The following is a 19467-nucleotide window of genomic DNA, read 5'->3' as shown; positions in this document are numbered from 1 at the left end:
CATTAACATGTATGTAAGGGCACCGGGCGAAAACTATGCTGTTAGATTGAAACTGACTGCGTACACTTCGATCTATTTTACTGAACCAACGCTCGATGTCCTAGTGAGCATGGATCCTGCTGGAACATCAGCCGCATCCATCTCTTCTTCTCAGAAAAACGACAGACGCCAGAAATTACGTTACTTTCCGATGTTCTAGGAGCCATACTCAGATAGTTTTATCCGAATTTCTCGGTAAATATAGAGGCATTAGCACTACATTACAGTTGTTTTGATTTTTTAATGTAACATAATTCATGTTTTAATTTAAAATTATTTTTTCTTGCTTCTTAACGTTTTGAAGGGTAGGGCACACAATTTTACCTTTACTTATTAACATGTATGATTTTTCAACCCAAAACATAAATGAGTTGAAGGCTGTACGAGTGTTTTTATCCTTTTCGGTGGTGACCTCCCGATTGGCATTTCAGTTATGTATTATTTAACGTACAGTCTGTAAAGTTCCTTTGATCATTGGAACGCAACATATAATACTCAAATATTTAAAATGACAGTTTGAACACGTTAAAAACTAGTTCAATCTTAGGTCTTGACATGACCGGACATAAATGTGATTTTATAAAATAGTTCGGAAAGCATTTTTTTTTAAAGATATGACTGATATGACTGTGTTATAAAATGAAAACAATATTGCGGATCCTTGTGTAGCTTACCATGCAAGTATTCGCGCTAAACATAGTAAAATTATTGGTTTATAGAATAATTTACGAACACGTCTAGACTATTTGCGCCCGTGTTCAACTTGGCGGAGACTCAGACAAAATAATATTTAAACCTCTTGTAATTCTATGCTACATGTATTACATAAATCCCGCCACAAGTAATACATAGTAAGGTAACCTAAAATCGTATACCCACTATTTAAAGAGCCTCTCTCTGGGAAAATTGGGCTAAATGCACGTGCGTAAAGTGTCGTCTGCGACGAAGTTTTGCCTAAACTGGATTTTTGTTAAGAAGAGACTTCCTTTAAACGCAAAAATCATAAAGCGGAAAATGTCGTCCCTGATTAGTGTGTGCGAACTGCACAGGCTTATCTGTGACGACATATTTCACACATGTATAAAGCCCAATTTCCACAGAGCGAGGCTGAAAGTATTGCCGGTAACATAAGGAGGTAATGGAGAGTCGCCCCGGCATATACACGTCCTGTGATACTTTGATGATCCAGTAATGTTTGTGTGCAGTATTTTGTTGGCATGTTGGATGGATGTTGTTGTTTTCTAATACTATTTTTGTCTCTTGATTATCAATCAACATATTTAATTCTAAATAAATGCGCTTATATATTAAAATATTCCGTACAGAAGTATGTAATTCAAAGTACAAAATAGCGACCCTGGCTACAGATTTATCAGTTCTATGAATCCGTTTATTGCTTTTAATAAAATGATAAACCAAAAAACACATGCTATTATGCATATAAACATGATAACAACTAACAAAACATAAATGCAATATGTATGCAAAACAAACAGAAACACTCAGAAATGGAATGTAAAAAAAAGCAAGCACTCCGGCACACGGTCGAATTGGTTTTACAATTGTACGATATAAGTAACGACAGCGCTTAATAAAAGCACTTGATCAACAATATTTGTCGTTGAACCGCCGGTCTGTTTGGCCGTCCTGGCGTCCTGGCAACCTATTCCGATGTCCCCTACGCACGCTGCGTACGCCATGACGTAGGCGATAACGTTCTGTTCCTTGACGCCAGTAAGGAGGTGCGCCATGGGACCGCGTGCGTAGATAGCCACGTCCTCACCGGAGTGCGTCTCCGAACTAAGGTGGATAAACGAAGGCTGCTGAAAGGCATCGGTGGCTAAAACGAAGCACGAGAGCCAGTGGTCGTAAATAACATCATAGAATCAGAACGTAAATCTTTCACTACAAATTCATGTGGATTAACTCATTTTAACTTACGTTTTATGTTTGGCAAACGGCATGTGTAAATTGTAAACATGAAAACTCTCACTGAATGCATGGAACCGAAATAATCACTTTTATTCCATGAATAAATTGTAATCTTCGGATAAATACAGTGACATAATGCTATCCCTCTCACAAGTCCGTGAAGTAAATTAGCATTGAAAACAAAATATTGTCCCCCCAAAATGTGTTAAAACAATCCCGAATAGGTGCCTTGAAGCGGCGCATACTCACTGGTGTTCACTCCAGTGAGATTGGTTCGAGGTGATTTGGCGCCCGGGCCGTTTGCATAGCTCAGGGTGGTGTACGGCAGACCGTCCTGTACTTGAGTGAGGTTGAGGGGGCGTACAACGTCTATGGGAACAGGCAAAACAGCATCACATATATCTTAGAAATAGCGTCGGGTCATATGAAGGGATTTAAAATGCCACATTCTCTGATAAATCGCGATTTAGAACGGAAACTAGGAACTACAAAGTACACATGCATACAAAAAGAGTAATACATTCGACAAACAGACTTCATCTACTCCGGACAAAATCCTCTCCCGGACAATCCCCACAGAACATAGTCCCATCGGACATAAACCCCTTCCCCAACCCCACCACCACCACCACCCCTACCCGCCGTACTGTTTTTGACATCTAAATAATGCATGTAATAAGTAAACATGTTTTATTTCTATTCACCATCAACATATTGTATTGACCGCTCCCTTGCATCAAGTCGACATCCGTTGGGAACATTCCCATTGGATTTGCTTCCTTTTCTCGTCCTTCTACGTGTAAGCAAAGCCACATTTATTTTAAGTATGCGCAAATTTAATGGCGGTTATTAAGTCTTGGTGGGACTATTCCGCCTGTGTTTCTTGTCCGCAACACCAATTATCAAGACACGTAAGAAGGGTATTGGCATTTAGCTAATTATAAAAAAAATATTACGTCATGTTTTGCCTATAAAGAAAGAAAACGTCGAATCCTTATTTTGAAATAATAGTTTTAATAATAATAGTTTAAAAACATGTTGAATATGACCCCCAATAGGCCATCGTTCCTTACCTAATATGCCGTTGCCCCTGTGCGGATAGCCGTTGATGGTAAGCACGTGCGAGTGGTCAGCCGTGACGATGATCAGCGTCTCCTCCTCCCTGGTCGTATCCATGACAACCTGCACTGCCTCCTCGAACGCCAGCGTGTCATACAGCGCCTTCTTGGCCTTGGTCTCGTGGTGACCGTGGTCAATACGAGCACCTGTAGACCATACAAAAAAGTAAGTTCCTGCGAAAAAAGTATTTTTTGTTCAATTAAAATGTTTATTCAGTTAATATTACAGTCGTCATCGTTCCGTTCACCTTCAACCATGAGGAAGAATCCGTTGTCGTTGTTGCTAAGCACCTGTATGGCCTTACGCGTCATATCCGCAAGACTTGGCTCGCCTTCCGGTTCCTTGTTGCGGTCAAGCTCATACGCCATGTGACTGCTTGCAAACAGACCTGCGCGAAAGTATAGAAGTTAAATGATGTTAGAGAGTTTGAGGAAAATACCCCCTCCCATCAATGATGTAAATCGCTCAATGTATTGATCAGACTTAATGATATCTTTATATAAAATCTATCATGTTTTCTCTTCGCCGACTAATATGCGCTTTTCATCACTGTTTTCTCTGCGTCCATTGAAAAGGGTCGCTGCGCTGTAACCATATTGGGACACCAACATGGTTATAATACACTGCATATGGTGGGTGGGGTCAAATAAAGAAGGTTTAAACTAAGTCAAAGGTCTTTGACTGGATGAACACTGAACAAGGTAGTGTACATCGGTAAAGTGTTGTTACGAATGTGCGACACAGATCTTCTTTGCGTCAACTGCAAATCTGTAAAGTCATAGTGCCCAAACTGCTTCTCCGTCTTGATCCACCAATACACCGCCGTGAATGCGTTCTCTTAATGATACGATAATGATATGATAAGGGGCACCAAACGCGTCCGCTTAGACGAGGGATGACTTAAAGTTTTGGATTTGGATTAGCGATACTAACGATTTTGCGGCACCAGAACTATTATTTGTATGATACATACCTTTTCTATAACGCCGTTTGTTCCGTCATTATCCGTTTTGGTTTAGCACCGTGACCATTCCTATGATTTTTCCCCCAGGAACAAAGCATAATATATCACACTAACTACCGCGTATGTACATGTATGTAAAACATGCTTAAACGCAAATTCTAATATTGAAAGACTATAATACTTTTGTAAAATAACGATATGCCAACTAAAGATCTGTTGTGTGCCATTCCCCGATATACCTACCCAAGAGATACTGTGTGTTTGCCGGATCTATGTCTTCAAGCTGCTTCGCATTGTATGCCTTGCTGTAATTGGCATTACGCTGTATTTTGTCGTTTTTCCAGACCTGAAAGTAACATCATAGGCGTAAGTATTTTATATAGTCTTAGAATATATAGTGTAACTTGATATAACATCAAATTATTTAAATACAACATACCTCATGGAATATATGGATGCCTTAATCAATTAATCGCCAATAGGCAATGAAATCACGTTGCTTGTGACTGTATTTACGAGGACATTGACAAAAGAAATAAAAAAGACAATTGTATGATTTATTAAAATGAAAGGGGGCACATATTTTTACAGGGTGTTTTATAGTGGCTAAATGTTGTGTCCCACCGAGAGTGGAAAATAACAATGGCTATACACATATTTTGTATTTAAGTATAAACATGTACAGTTGCTCATCGGTAAAGGCTGCATGCTTGTCAACGACCTTTCCCCGCTCTGTGGAATATTTGCTATCTTGATTATTTCTTATTCCATCAATAAGAGGCTGACAACACCTACCCACTACTTTGATATGACCTGCGCATGAGGATCGATTGGTCGCTATCGGCAAGGTTACTTAAAGGTATACTCCAATGCCCCCGGCTACGGAAAAAAAACGCTTTAAGGTACCCGACCATACTCCGGAGTACTTTTTAGTATATTTTCGTTTCCCCGGATAGTTTCGAGTGCACTTAAGAGTACCCGATGTACTTTTAAGTCATGCTTGAGCCGAAAGTGACCGATCGAGCGCAATTGAGGGCATGAGCAAGAAGTGGGGTACCTCTATTAGATTGGTGTCGTCGAGTCTTCGTCCTGATCTTAAGGTGACAGGATCTGATGCTGTCGTCGGCACGAAATTAGCACTTCCGCCGCCCATTATCACCTGGGAACAACGGAAAATACACAGTATAGTGTATATTATTTGATAATCTGATAATAAAGGGAATGCGATAAAAAGCTTAAGTTCTTGAGTGAATACATATTCTTTTCATAAGTGGCGATAAGTAACATTATAACAAATGAAAAATCTCTGTATGATCGTTTATTATTTCTTTCCTACTTAAGTTTTTAGTACAAATAGTAAAATATGTGTATTTAGTACATTCATGTGGCTATTATTATGGATGAGTTGCCACGCGATATCCGTGCAATATGGACTTCCGGTGTTTTTCGGGACGCTTCGGTCATCTTCCCAGTCCCGGTTGGTGGTCACCGCGTACATGGCTGCCGGTGTGGCGTGTGTCACACGTGATGTCGTTACGAACCCCGTGCTCTTACCTGTTTTGAAAATAATTAGATAAACACTTAATTTTCTGAAAATCGAAGAAATTAGTTTCTAAAAATTGAAGAAGTGTAATAGATCCCGTATCTCAATAGACGATTTTCGTATCTCAATAGACGATTTTCACATTAACAATTTAACTATTATCAAGACGCAAAAAAATATCGATGAATTGAAAACGATGCTCGCGATATGCTGTTCTATATTGCATATTTCAGTTACAAATATTTAGCGTTAATTTTATCAACATTTTATATAAATAATCACTTAAAGGGACTGTCCAACAGATTTTGGCGTGTATTAAAGCTTGTCATTAACTGCTTAAAATGCTGTATATTGATAAATTTAAACATTTGAACTAAAAATCTCCAGTAAAAAATAAGAATACAAAAATTTAAAAAAAGAAGAAAAAACGTGAACCTCCACGGGGCTCGAACCAATGACCCCTAGAGTCATGGAATTATGGAGTAAAATGTCTCACCACTTTACCACTCGACCTTCCACGCTCACGACTAATGAGGACGTAATTTTTAGCTATATAAGCAATCCTCGTAGTTCCTCAAAATATCGATTCGCGTCGAACGACGCTTTTGACTGTTGGACAGTCCCTCTAATATACGTCTTGATAAAAATTAATTATACATAAAGCACTATACTACTTGTTATTATCGATAGATCTTTAATCTAATTTGGATACCTATTTTGATCTAATTTGGATACCAGTAGAGCACCATTAGAGTATAATGAAAAGTAAATAGAATTTCACTTAAGACAGCAACTGTATACTATTGCTATTGATGAGAAAATGTTGTTATTTATTGTGCGCGCGATTGTACCAGGATATTATATATAGAATTGTATCTCTTGAGTACACAAATACGCTTCATAGACAACGTGCACATTCCCAATTATCGAGGTCTGTATAGTAGTTGCATACCTTGATAAAAACGAATCGAAAACAATGCGAAGGACACGGAAGCTGGGACTAAATTTGGGGATGCCTATGGAAGCATTTTAATTTTCGTTGGTTAGAATGTTCAATATAATAACACAATTTTGTTTAATTTGACGTTAGACGTTTAACAGTTTACACAAGTTATTTTATATTTGATATGTTTCCAATTCTCATATAAAAACATTTCAATTACAAATGTTTACTGGCATGTAAAAAAACAATGGAAGACAAACAAAAATCTGTTTTAAAAATGTATGCCACACTATACCCTACCAGTCCGAAAATAAAAATAAATAAATAAACAAGTAAAATTGAATTAATATCAAGATCTTTCTAAAGCAGTATTCGAAGAAAACCATTACGGCGATGCACATTTAGATAATTATTAACATTTTAACAATAAATTCTGATTCGTGCCGCTGAATTCAGCGGTTCAAATATTTCCCTTATTCCGTATTAGTTACTTTCTGCTTTAAGGCATTTAATGCGTTGGTATTTCTTGTAAATTTAGTTTCAGTGTTTTACAGATTCTCTTCACTATTTTAAATATGAAATATATTTATTGCAATAACATGTCACTGAAAACAAATATATAATGAATTCTGTCTTGTGGAGTCACCAACACTCAGGTGACCAATCAGCCATTCTGCAATATAACAATTTAGATTTGATTTGACTCTCCATGTAGATGCTTCTACGTAGCATTCGCATTAAGCGCATCCAATTTTATCATGTCTTACCGGCGTCGTTTGCCCAGTGGCCCATGCCGTTGAGCCGTCTCTCCGTGAGATTCCGGCATTCCCCCGGCATTGCGAGCCCGTCCACGCCCATACATCGGGAGTTTGTCTTCACACCTGTCATCATGGCGGACGCAGTGGCAGCGGAGTCCGGCACCTGGTAGTCCTGGCTGTACACCTATCATCGCGGTACGGTAGAAATTGAGCCTCGTTCAAGGAATACTGGGCTTAATCCACAAGCGTCAAGTGTCTTCCCTGATAAGTATGTGCAGTCCTCACAGGCCAATCAGGGACGACACTTTCCGTCTACTCCTGATTCTCGTTTAGAAGAAATTTCTTTTTAACAAGAAAAGTATCGTACCTGCTTAGCTTGTGCGGACTACACAGGCTAATCTGGAACGACACTTGACACATGCATTTCTTTAGATTTTCCCATAACGCGGCTAAATTTGTATCATTTTTTCATAGATTCTAGAATATTATTAATAAAGGGACAACACATACAGTTGAGCCTTTATGGTCAGAATATACAATGGTTTTAACTACTTTTTGGCACTATTAAAATGCTCTTTACATTTTTGTATAATTATTGTAGAAAAATTTGCAGAAAACGTAGTGATTGTGCAATATTCATAACGATTGAAAATAATTAAACGGATGGATTGTGTCCGGCCAGATACGTAAATAAAGGAGTCCTCGGATAATAGATTGTATATACAAATCTTATTTGCGTTAAATCGAACACATAAAATACTATCTTAGTGCGTTTTGATAAAACTAAAAGAACATTGCCTTTGTGTTTATTCACGCGTCATGTCTTCGATTTACTATACGGATTGATTTAAGTTGTACATGCATGTCTCTATTACTTTAAGTAGACCTGAAATACATCGTGTAGAGATACCGGTACTTACAATTTCCGTTTTTGTTAACTAAACTTTGAAATACCTTTGAAAGACCCGTATAGGGGAACTTTTCGAAGTTCAGAAAGGTCTCTTCGCCCGCTTTGCCTTTCAGCTGACCTTTCAGTATTCGGGCTGACGTGACTGTCGAGATTCCCATCCCGTCCCCTATCATGAGCACCACGTTCTTAGCAACGCGCGTGTTTGGCGTGTGATAAAGTTTGCGGGTTATGTCGTCCAGAGCAATCTTCCGCCAGTGTGCTTTATCTATATCAAATATGATTGTATTGTAAAGTGTATAACATAGTCATACAACCAAACACGTTTCGCAACTAAAATGGGATCCATATCCAGGAATGCCAAAGGGAATTTTTGATTGAGAAGGGCTAGCATATAAAGTTCCTCTCAGCTACCAGACAAAAAAATATATCAGTGTGCCATCAAGAAAAAAAGTTCATTGAAAGAAAAAAAGAAGAGTAAGAAATACGGAAAAATAAAGGAACGGGAAAAATCCATCTTGATTACAGTGAGGTGCTACACTTGAAAATTTGATACTATGTAATTAAAGAAGTGATATATATTAGATCTACTCTTATAAATCCACATTTTTTTTCAGTGCTAGTTTTTTCTGACAACATTTGCTTATGTATGCGTTATGATTCGATCTAATCAATCATGCGATAACTTGTAAATGGAAAGGCTATCATAAAAGCTGTTGTTTACAACAACAACAGCAGCAGATATAGCATGCTTATGTACACGAAAAACATTTTAATACAATAACAACAACATCGTGTTATTTTGTAAACGCCTGCCGATGTCTTGTTTGATATCTTTTTATGACAAGAAATAAACCATCCCAATGAAAAAAGAAAATCGCGAAAGCTCAATATGCATATAAATAACAAACAGGATGTCCTTTAAAAAAGAAGAGTCGGAATATTTTATAGATCTTTCTTTATTAAATATTCAACGTTAAAGCATGTAAATATGTTGCCTACATATGACGGTAAATTCCTCAAGCTTAATACTTTTATTTAATATGCAAACGAGCACGTTTAATTCAAATCTTATTTCAGAAACAAGCAATTTTTTTATAATTGATGTAGGCAAGTTTCAATAACTCATAATCAAACAGCATTTGATTTACCTTGTTTAAAAAAAAGACCGATACATAGATTTCCTAGATAAGAGAACAAATGTCACCTGCATAAGCTTAAAGGGATCTTTTCACGCTTTGGTAAATTGACAAAATTGAAAAAAGTTGTTTCAGATTCGCGAATTTTCGTTTTAGTTATGATATTTGTGAGGAAACAGTAATACTGAACATTTACAATGCTCTAATATAGCCAGTATACGCATCTTTTGACGATTTTAAAACCTAAAAATTATAAAGCGTTGCAACGCGAAACGATTGAATAATTTGGAGAGTTCTGTTTTTGTCGTTAAATTTTGTGAAACTACGAAGTTTGCTTATATAAGGTATAAAATACGTCGAGAATGTGTACACGGCGGAATAGCTCAGTAGGTTAAGCGTTTTTACTTCAGGACTCTGGCAGGACTCCAGGGGTCTCTGGTTCGAAACCTGCTCCGGGCAATGTTCTTTTCCTTTTTTAAATTTTATTCTTGATTTTTTACTGGAGCTTTTACGATCCAATGTTTACATTTATCAATATAAAGCATTTAATGAATAAGTTTAAAAATGCCAAAATCTGTGAAAAGGCCCCTTTAATTGTGCTTCAAACGTTTTGTCCAAATTAATTTTATGCAAATATTTTGAAATCATATTACTTAACGCACATATTTCTTTTGTAAATATATTTACACATGTATTCATTGATGGATTTCATGATTACATCATGCAAATGCTGCTGATGTTATCGTTGTCAATGTTTTTTAATTGATGCGGTTTTGATGGTATTGGTGGTGGCGATGTCCACGATGACGAAGATGATGGTGATGATTTTCTTAGATGATTGTCGACAAGCAGAGTTGCTGGAAAGGCTTTGATGATTGTTGATGTGTTGAGATAATTTGTGTCTTGTTTTGAGAAAACTGGGCTTAATGCATGTGCGTAAAGTGTCATCCCAGATTAGCCTGTGCAGTCCGCGCAGGCTAATCAGGGACGACACTTTCCTCCTAAACTTGATTTTCGGTAAGGAGGGACTTCCTTGAAACTAAAAATACCATAACAGCGGAAAGTGTCGTCCCTGATTAGCCTGTGCGGACTGCACAGGCTAATATGGGACGACACTTTACGCACATGCATTATGCCCAGTTTTTTCAGAACGCGAATCATTTTTAAGAGACAGAACTAGCACAGAGGCTCGAGTTTACCCACCTTCAACACTACTACTGCATGTTACAACAGCTAGCAGCACGGCCGTTGTCCGAAAAATGTTTATTGTCCCCATCGTTTTTTTTCAGAGAAGATTTTAATCTGAAAAGTCGTATACTCGCATATAGGAGTGATATAAAATACGTCAACGAATGCTGTTTTGCAAGACCGTTTGACACAAATAATGGGTAATATACATGTAGATCATGCATTTTTTTTATTAATTATAGTGAATCAAATCGACAAATTTATATATTGGATATGACATGTTAGAACAAATTAGCTGATAGATACATGTATTAACACGTGTGCAAAAATAATACAATATGATAACGCTATATTGGGATTGTATTTTTACTGTCGATGGAGAATGACCGTGAGCAAAAGATAAAACATATGTCCAAGATACTAGTGTAGTTCGTTATAAATACAAACTGTATAAATTATCGCCATTGATATGAACGGGAAAAAAAGATTTCGCTTGAAATTCGACTCCAAGTAGTCCGGTATATTATATATTGTGTAAATAATATATGACCTATTACACGCGTATATAATCGTATTACTAACAAGCAAATCATTGTTTTTATCGCAAACATCCTGTGAGTAAAACGTTTATTTTACTTGACCAAATCTGCTGCTTTAATTTAAGACGCAGTTTTAATGTTATTTTCTTCATCACGTTGATCTTCGCTTCAGTCTTGGCGAGCAAAGCCTTACCGTTTAATATAGCGCAATTATACCTCCGTTTCTAATGTCGCACTGTTTTTTTTTAATCCACTGATCTGCAAGAATTTATTATTACGTCTATATGCATACAATAAACTGTTGAAAATGCTTTGAATCAAATCCTGTTTTGAACATCCGAAAATGAGTTTAAACCTCTCATTAACACATGTAACGTGTCTTACACCGTGACGTTCGACAAGCCATTTGTGTAAATAAGCCCCGAAGCGATGTTGGTGCGCCGTTCTGGCTATTAAAGAAGCTCGAGGTGCGTTCTCATGCATTACTGTGGCTTTTTGATTCAATGTTCTACTGCTGACAGTGCGGTTTATTGTTTATATATGTAGTGACCTTTGAGATTTATAATGTTCCAATGAAGACTCAAATTCACGAAGCAGACTATATTGATGGCCCTTTTTCGCACGCATACATTTGAGGTCGCTCAGTGAAAACAGGGCTTGATGCACGAGCTTAACTGATCATCACAGAAAAGGCTTATAAGGCACGACACTTTCCGCTTTAAGGCACGACACTTTCCGCTTTAAGGCAAACACTTTCCGCTTTAAGGCACGACACTTTCCGCTTTTATGGTATATTTTATTTAAAGGAAGTCTCTTCTTAGCTAAATCCAGTTTATGCGGAAATGGCCGTCCGTGATTAAACTGTGCGGACTGCACTTTACACACGGGCATTAAACCCCCGTTTTCCTAGAGCGAGAGCAGACTATAGTGGTGGCATTTTTTTGTTTCAGGCATAAATTTGCACTGTAGTCATTGTGGTCCTTGATACGATTCGCTGATGAAGTAGTTCAGCATGAATATTGAGATTACTAATTATGGTGATGATGATAACGATAATGATTTTTGTTGCAACTGCTGTTTAAGATAATGATGATGGTGAACATTTTGTTGTTGCTAAGACTGCTCCTGCTGCAAATGAATATTCTCTTTAAATAATAGCGATTGCCGATGTAAACGCATACTAGCAACAGGTCTATGAAGTTAGCCGGGCAAACGGGTAATATCAAGCCAAAGTCAAATGTCTGGGTATTCTAACTGTAGCGAATATCGAGCAAATGTATAATAAGCAGCTGGCTATAGGCTATTTGAACTTTTGCAGATACTGAGCATAGATAGAATACCAACTTGCTATTAGCTGTTTGCAAAAACCTTGCCTATGTCGAATACCCAGTTGGATATTGGCTGTTCAAACTATTGCGAATATCGAACCAATGTGATATGACAGAGTGAATATTCGGCAATCGAGCTTTAGCGAATACGGAAACAAAGACCAATACACAGCACTGAGTATTTGGTATTCGAATATCGTGCCATTTTTGAATACCCGGCTGGGTATAGCTGGGAATTAGCTATCCGAACTATTGGGATATTAGTTCGCAATTAAAACATTTTTCCAGATCAAAGTCACTGTCAGGACAACACACCGACAACACAAATCCAATACTGTTTGCTAAAACTGCGGAGGTCTATTTCCTCACGGATAACAATGTCCTGCTGAAGGAAAGGGATGTAAATAATCCATAAATTAAATCATAACAAAGCTGCTGCACTTAACTGAAAACCTCTAAATCCAGAGTTTTCGTAATTAAAGAAGCGAAACATGACGTGTTCCGCTACGTTCACAACAGAAACGTTTAATGAAGTGCCACATACCAATTACAATTTATTTGGTTATGAACTTGATGTCAATCTCGGAATTGTGCCGGTAATAAAGACGCTTTCCAGTGATTCAATTCACGAACATTTAATACAAGCATACAAAGACGTATGAGTCTTGTGAAATTAAAAGACACTTATGTCAAATTCAATGTCGACGAAACTACATTGTATCCCACCGACTGCGAAGCTAGCTAGACTGATTTCGTTTAACGTCAGAGAAAATGTGGAAAATAAACTCAAAAGTCTTGAAGATTTAGACGTCATTGAATGCGTAAACACCCGACGCCTTGGTGTATAGCATCGTTGTCCGAAGCGAACGCAACAAACAAATCGTATGCATAGATGCGAAAAAAAAATCAGGTCATCAAACGCGAAAAGCACGTGACAACAACGGTCGATGACGCCATCATGGAACTAAAAGGCTCTACAGTATTTTCAAAAGTTAACATAAAAACAGGTTTTCATCAACTTCATGACAAACCATCTTTACGTCTACGTCGCTTTAAAATACAGAATGCTGGTGTTATTCTTTGGCTTAAGTTTAAGCAGGCAATTGAGGCAATTATAAATGTATAAAGCCAAAAAATAATTTCGTTTCTGGGGATTACAAATTACGTGTCAAGATTTATAAATGACTACTCACGCATATCGGAACCTTTATGGCGATAAAAATCAAGAGTTCGATTAGTGCATCGACAAGGGCAATTTATTTCGAACACTTCGAACAGTGTTAACCAGCGACCAGGTATTGACCTATTATGACCCCACACGTTGCTCGGAAGTATGGGGGAACCTCAGTACCGATGTTAGCCGCGCTTTAACGCCTGTAGAACAGCTGATGTCCACACACAGCGCGCAAGACCTTGGCATATGTCATCAGATGCCAAGACGTTCATTTATACCTTTTCTCGTCAAAATTCACATCAATCACAGATCACAAAACCCTGGACTCATTTTTAAACAACGAGAAAGAAATCCAATCCGCCCGACTCGAAAGGTGGCTATTAGTTTTTTAACATGCAATTTCACAGTGAAATATCTCTAAGGTAAACTAAGTAACTGCGAAAACTATCAGTAAATGTGTGATGAATGAATGCATTAAAATTGCTATGATTAAAATTATTTAAAGCCGAGAAAAGTGCTTAAATATCATCTTCAATAAGACCATAATAATGCACAGGACAAACAGTGTTGAATCATCTGTAATTAATGAATCACGTTACATGGAAATTATAATTTCCAATCCCTGAAATAGCCTCCAAAGGGGACCAACTTCACGGACTCGGGTGAAGAACCCACTTCACAGACATGTATCAATTGCAACACTGCGTAGATTTACATTCATGAAACTTACATCTTCCCATGCATTAAGAGGGGGTGATATTTTACATCAAGAGGACAGACCAATTCACAGACATGTAACTCTTACTTGCGAATAAACATGTGAATATAATTGTTAGATGATTAGAAAATCAATCCATGTTTAGTCTTTTGAATAAGCCATACCTGTAATTGTGAAGACAATATCAAGCATTAAGAAAGCAAAATTACAGTCACGATCACAAAATTAACACAATATGCATAGAAAAAACTGCCTCGTGTGAAGAATGATGCTTTGCTTGTCATCATTAGCTACCGTAATTACTGTAAGTTTTTGGAAACTTAAACATATTTATTTTTTCGTTTCCAAATGTTAAGTTACGGAAAATATTAAAAAATAACAGGTGTCCGAAAATTAAGAGACAAAAATTATTATGTCCGAAAATAAGTATTATATTGAAATAAAATCAATAAATTAATGCACAATAGTGTTTCTTCTTTGAAAACTTTACGGCTTTGCTATCTACTGCCTGAAATTATACAGAACAAAAAAATAAACACATTAAACATACTGCTTCAATAATAGGAAGTTATCATTTAAAATTCTGTTGGGTGAAGCGATTGTTGTCTACCGGTATACATGGTTATTTACCCACCTACGCAAATGCTTTGGTCCATTGCCCTCAGGCATCCGTCTCCTATGTTTTATGACCTTAATACGTTTGTAAAAACCAAGGATCGAAGTGTCAAAAGATAAGCGAATACAGTGCCGAAATCTGGTAAAATAGCCTGTAAAATATACTGTCCGGAAATTTAGAGCAAAGACCTAGAATTTATTCTATGTCTTTGTTTAGAGTCATTAATGATAGGCGAAAACGCGCATGGCCGAAAATTAACAGTCACGAAACAATAAAAATTTTGGCCAAAAAAGGGGAAGTCCGAAAACTTAGAGAATCTGAAAACTTCGAGTTCTTACGGTATATAGCTTCGTTATTACAAAATTCCACCATTTTAAATAACGCTTATTGTCAAAGATTATCGAATGATGCGTAAAACCGTTGGTCATTCCATTTTTTTTAATAAAAACACGTAAGAAATCATATGGAGGTAGTGCTTGTTGCATGAGTGGATGTCGATTCTCTTTTTTTCGCGAATTAGATATATTTTGTGTAAAGGGCTTTATAATTGTGTTAAAAATGTCAACATATTGGAAACTGTATCACTCACATCTTGTGCCTGCGCTTTCATGTAAAAAACAAAAGAAAAAAGTTGTGATGCACAAATATTTAAAACTATGGAAATTTAAAAGCAGTCTAAACATTATGACATGTAATAGTCTTTGCCAACAGGTATCTAGCAATTGTAAAACCAAAAATCTTCATAACCACAAAGGAAATCACACTCTAAGGCATAGATTACATAACACACGTAGAAATGTGTATTCTACTTAATCTCTCAACTCCCCGATCAATTCACATTTATTGGGTATGACAACTCTTTTGGTTTTTGTTTAGAAGATCTTTTTGTATCAATCACATCAAATCGATGTTTAATGCAATTACCAAAATAATTATATTTCATCCGTTTATCGTATTCAAGTACGGCAGTTGTCAGGCGCTGGCATACAAATGTGCAGTTAGTGCTGGTAAACCAGGAAATATGTCAGTTAAATAACTGACGCCGCGATATAACTGACACACACATATGGAACAAAAGAAGGATTGTCAACTGAATAAACAATGCAAGAAGAACTGAATTGGAACACAACATTGTACAATAGAGCAGTCATTTCACGTGCATAAATATTTGTCGAATATAATCAAATGTAATAATCAAATAATAATGGTATTATCGTAATTTATTGGCCACTCAAGAACTTGCTCTCACCCAAGGCGATAGAACAAGTCGAGCTAACGCTGTCGTGGTTTAACTTAATAATTCAATACTATTCGTCATATTTTTAATACCAAATACCTAGCTGTGTATTGAAGACTGGATTTACATGTGATGTTTTTTCGGCTCGATATTCGCTTAAAGCGAGACTATACGATTTTGTCAAATATTTATGAATTTATATAAAATGTGTAAACAAACTTATTATACATATATTTCAATATAAATTAAAATAAAAGTTAAGAAGAACGTGTGTCGAAAATGCGAAATAATCCAGATATTTAATTCTGAAATCGAAAATGTCTGTACAGTCGAATTTGCCAGCATGTAAATCATGCATGTATGATGTGAATCTAAATTTAGTTTAACGGTTCATCTTAAATTCCTGCAACGATATATATTCATACGACACACTGACACTAACTAAAAAGACGAATGCTTCGGTCATTGTAGGAAAATATGTTCGAAGTATCTTCGTCACAATCGGCTCGGTGCGCTGATTTGTCTTTGCTGCATTTTATGAAATTCGTCTTCAATGTATACTTTTGCTTGCCTACTTTGTGTTATTGTGACATATTTATATCAATATATTACAATTTAACACATATGAAACTCGTCCGGTCTCGCTTTAAGTTCAAATACCCAATATTAAGCTGAAACTACGCCATTGACACGATAATAAACACCCCATACCCAGTTGATTATTCTTCTTTGGCTCTATATTCGCTGAAGTTCGAATACCTAATACCCAGCAGTGTATTCGTTATTGACTAGATACCGATGTATCCGAGAGCCGAATACCCGCTTAGAAACGGTGAATTATTTAAGTCTGGTATTAAATCGATTATGATCGAAAAAAACAATATCAAGATGGTTTTTGCCAAGTGCTCTACGTTTTTTGCTTTTGTTCGAATACCCAATATTCAGCAGTGTACTCGCCTCTGGCTCTATATTCGCTATGGCTCACATATTCCATACATTTGGGTCATTTTCTCTGGTTCGATATTCGCAAAAGATCGAACACTAAATACTCAGCTGTCTTTTGGGGATTGGATTAATATTCTCTAAAATGCGAAAAAGTAATACCCAGCTGGGTATTCACCACTGGTTCGTTATTCGCTAAAGTTTGAATACCCAGTCAGCATCTTGTTTTTTGTCCTTGGCTTAATATCTGCACTAGTTTGAATATAAATCTCAGATCAATATTCTTCATCTTCATATTCGCTTAAATTTGATATAATAAGTTAATAACTATCAGCTGTGCATCAGTGATTGGCTCGATATTTGATAAAGTTTGAAAACACAACGCAGATTGGCATATGACATTGTACGATATTGAATAACATAACCCAAATACCCATTACCTAGTCAATTTGATGGACCTTAATGCAAAATTTTAATGATTATCTTTTTTTTAAAACGGCAAACGTTTGTGTCTTAGACATTTTCATATATATCTATCTATATCATAGTACTGCCTCACGCCTCTCGCGAGTATTATGGGCAGGGTGCGCGTTGGCTGTTAGTAAAGTAAAAGAGTAAAAGCTGAGAAAGGTATCTTTCAGCAAATTAAGAATTGTTACAATAATAAGGATAGTGTTGTTAGGTTGTTAAGAGATTTAAAAGTCATGTAGTATACAAGGGGTAAAAAATGGATAAAAGCAATTCCCATGGGTTTAGTGGCTAAGTTGGGCTACCGCCTGCTTGAAGCTCTCAAGGTCAGGCAGCATTGCTACGGGGTGGGGTAACCTGTTCCACAATACTGTGGTGTGGGGAAGAAAGAGTACTTAAAGTAATCGTAACCTGTATGGACTTGACGAAGACTGAGGGGATGCATGTGCCTGTTTAACCTGGTTGGGGCTTCAAGATAAGATGGGAGGGATATGGCCACAAGATGGTGGTAGACTTTGTAGAAAAGGACGAGTTTGGCATCTATGCGTCTGTTCTCAAGGGTGCGCCAGTTGAGTGTATTTTGAAGTTGTGTGACACTGGTGTAATGGGAGTAGTTATTTTTTACCCATCTGACTGCTCGCCGCTGAATCATATCTATGTTGTGTTTGTTGACCTGAGTGTGTGGTGACCATATGGGGGAAGCATATTCAAGTTGGGGACGTACTAGTGTTTGATAGGATAGTGATTTGACCTTTTCATGTTTTGTCTTGATGTTACGTTTGAGGAGACCTAATGTTTTGTTTGCATTTGTTGTGATCCTGGAGATATGTGTGTTCCAACTTAAATCATGGCAAATGTCAACACCAATGTATTTTGCGTCCTTAACTGGGGATAGGATTTGACCATGAAGCTTGTATTGGTGCGCAATGGGCTTACGATTCCGTGTGACATGGAGAACCTGACACTTGCCAGGGTTAAACTCCATGTCCCATAGCTCTTCCCATTTCTCTAGTTTACTGAGATCGTCTTGTAAACTTTGACAGTCCGCCTCGGATGTCACTGTTAGATAGATGGCAGTGTCACCAGCAAAGAGGCGAACTTGGGATGTAACAAGGGAAGGGAGGTCATTTATGTATAGTAGGAAAAGGAGGGGGCCAAGGACAGAACCCTGAGGCACTCCAGAGGTAACTGGGACTTGGTCAGACTTAGTACCATCTACTACGACTGATTGGGATCTGCCGATTAGGAAGGATTTGATCCAGGATATGGTCTGGTCAGAAGCACCATGTATCTTAAGTTTATGCAGTAATTTGAGGTGATTGACTTTGTCGAAGGCTTTACTAAAGTCTAGTAGGATTAGGTCTGTCTGTTTACCTGATGCAAGAGTTTTCGCTAAGTCATCTACTAACTCTATAAGCTGAGTCTCACAGGACCGCCTTTCGCGAAACCCGTGTTGCAGCTCATAGAGTATGCTGTGTTTGGAAAAGTGTGTGGATAGGCTAGATGCGATAATGTGTTCTAGTAGTTTGCATAGGACACATGTGAGTGATATGGGCCTATAGTTTGCTGGGTCGCTAGTGTTATCTTTTTTAAATTGAGGAGAGACGTTTGCCTTCGTCCAATTTGATGGGAGTTGACCAGAGTCTAAGGACTTTTGGAAAATCAGTGACACTAGGTCAAGGATCTCATGCCGGAGTTCCTTGAGGACAATGGGTTTGATCATATCTGGGCCAGCAGCCTTACCTACTTTAAGGTTTTGGAGTAGTTTCAAGACTCCTTTGAGGTCTATTTCTCTCTCTCTCTCTATATATATATATTTATATATATATATTATACGTGATTGTAAATCTAACTACCGCTTACTTCAAAACGAAAGATATATTGTAACCTGCTTAAAAGTGCCTTTGGTTTAT

At 37.3% G+C, this 19467-nt stretch overlaps 1 protein-coding gene across 1 annotated transcript; it reads right to left on the bottom strand.

Annotated features, from left to right (window-relative positions):
• Positions 1–1407: 1407 nt before the first annotated feature.
• On the bottom strand, positions 1408–11508 carry LOC127844356 (alkaline phosphatase, tissue-nonspecific isozyme-like). Its single transcript, XM_052374489.1, has 11 exons — positions 11265–11508; positions 10548–10646; positions 8253–8473; positions 7308–7482; positions 5433–5608; positions 5112–5213; positions 4298–4400; positions 3338–3478; positions 3045–3236; positions 2221–2340; positions 1408–1879 (listed from the first exon to the last, which is right to left on the bottom strand). The coding sequence occupies exons 2-11, from the start codon at positions 10618–10620 to the stop codon at positions 1596–1598; spliced, it is 1587 nt and encodes a 528-aa protein (XP_052230449.1). The 5' UTR covers positions 10621–10646; positions 11265–11508; the 3' UTR covers positions 1408–1595.
• Positions 11509–19467: the final 7959 nt, after the last annotated feature.

Source organism: Dreissena polymorpha, chromosome 9 (assembly GCF_020536995.1).
Source record: "Dreissena polymorpha isolate Duluth1 chromosome 9, UMN_Dpol_1.0, whole genome shotgun sequence".
Classification (NCBI taxonomy): Eukaryota; Metazoa; Mollusca; class Bivalvia; order Myida; family Dreissenidae; genus Dreissena; species Dreissena polymorpha.
Note: the sequence above shows the minus strand (reverse complement) of the source record. Positions and strands in the feature narration are given on the sequence as shown.

Coding starts and splice junctions, on each gene's coding strand:
- LOC127844356 (XM_052374489.1), bottom strand. CDS start 10,620: ATGGGGACAATAAACATTTTTCGGACAACGGCCGTGCTGCTAGCTGTT. Junction 2,341..3,044: donor CAGGGGCAACGGCATATTAG/GTAAGGAACGAT, acceptor CTGTTCCCATAG/ACGTTGTACGCCCCCTCAAC. Junction 1,880..2,220: donor TCTCACTGGAGTGAACACCA/GTGAGTATGCGC, acceptor GCTTCGTTTTAG/CCACCGATGCCTTTCAGCAG.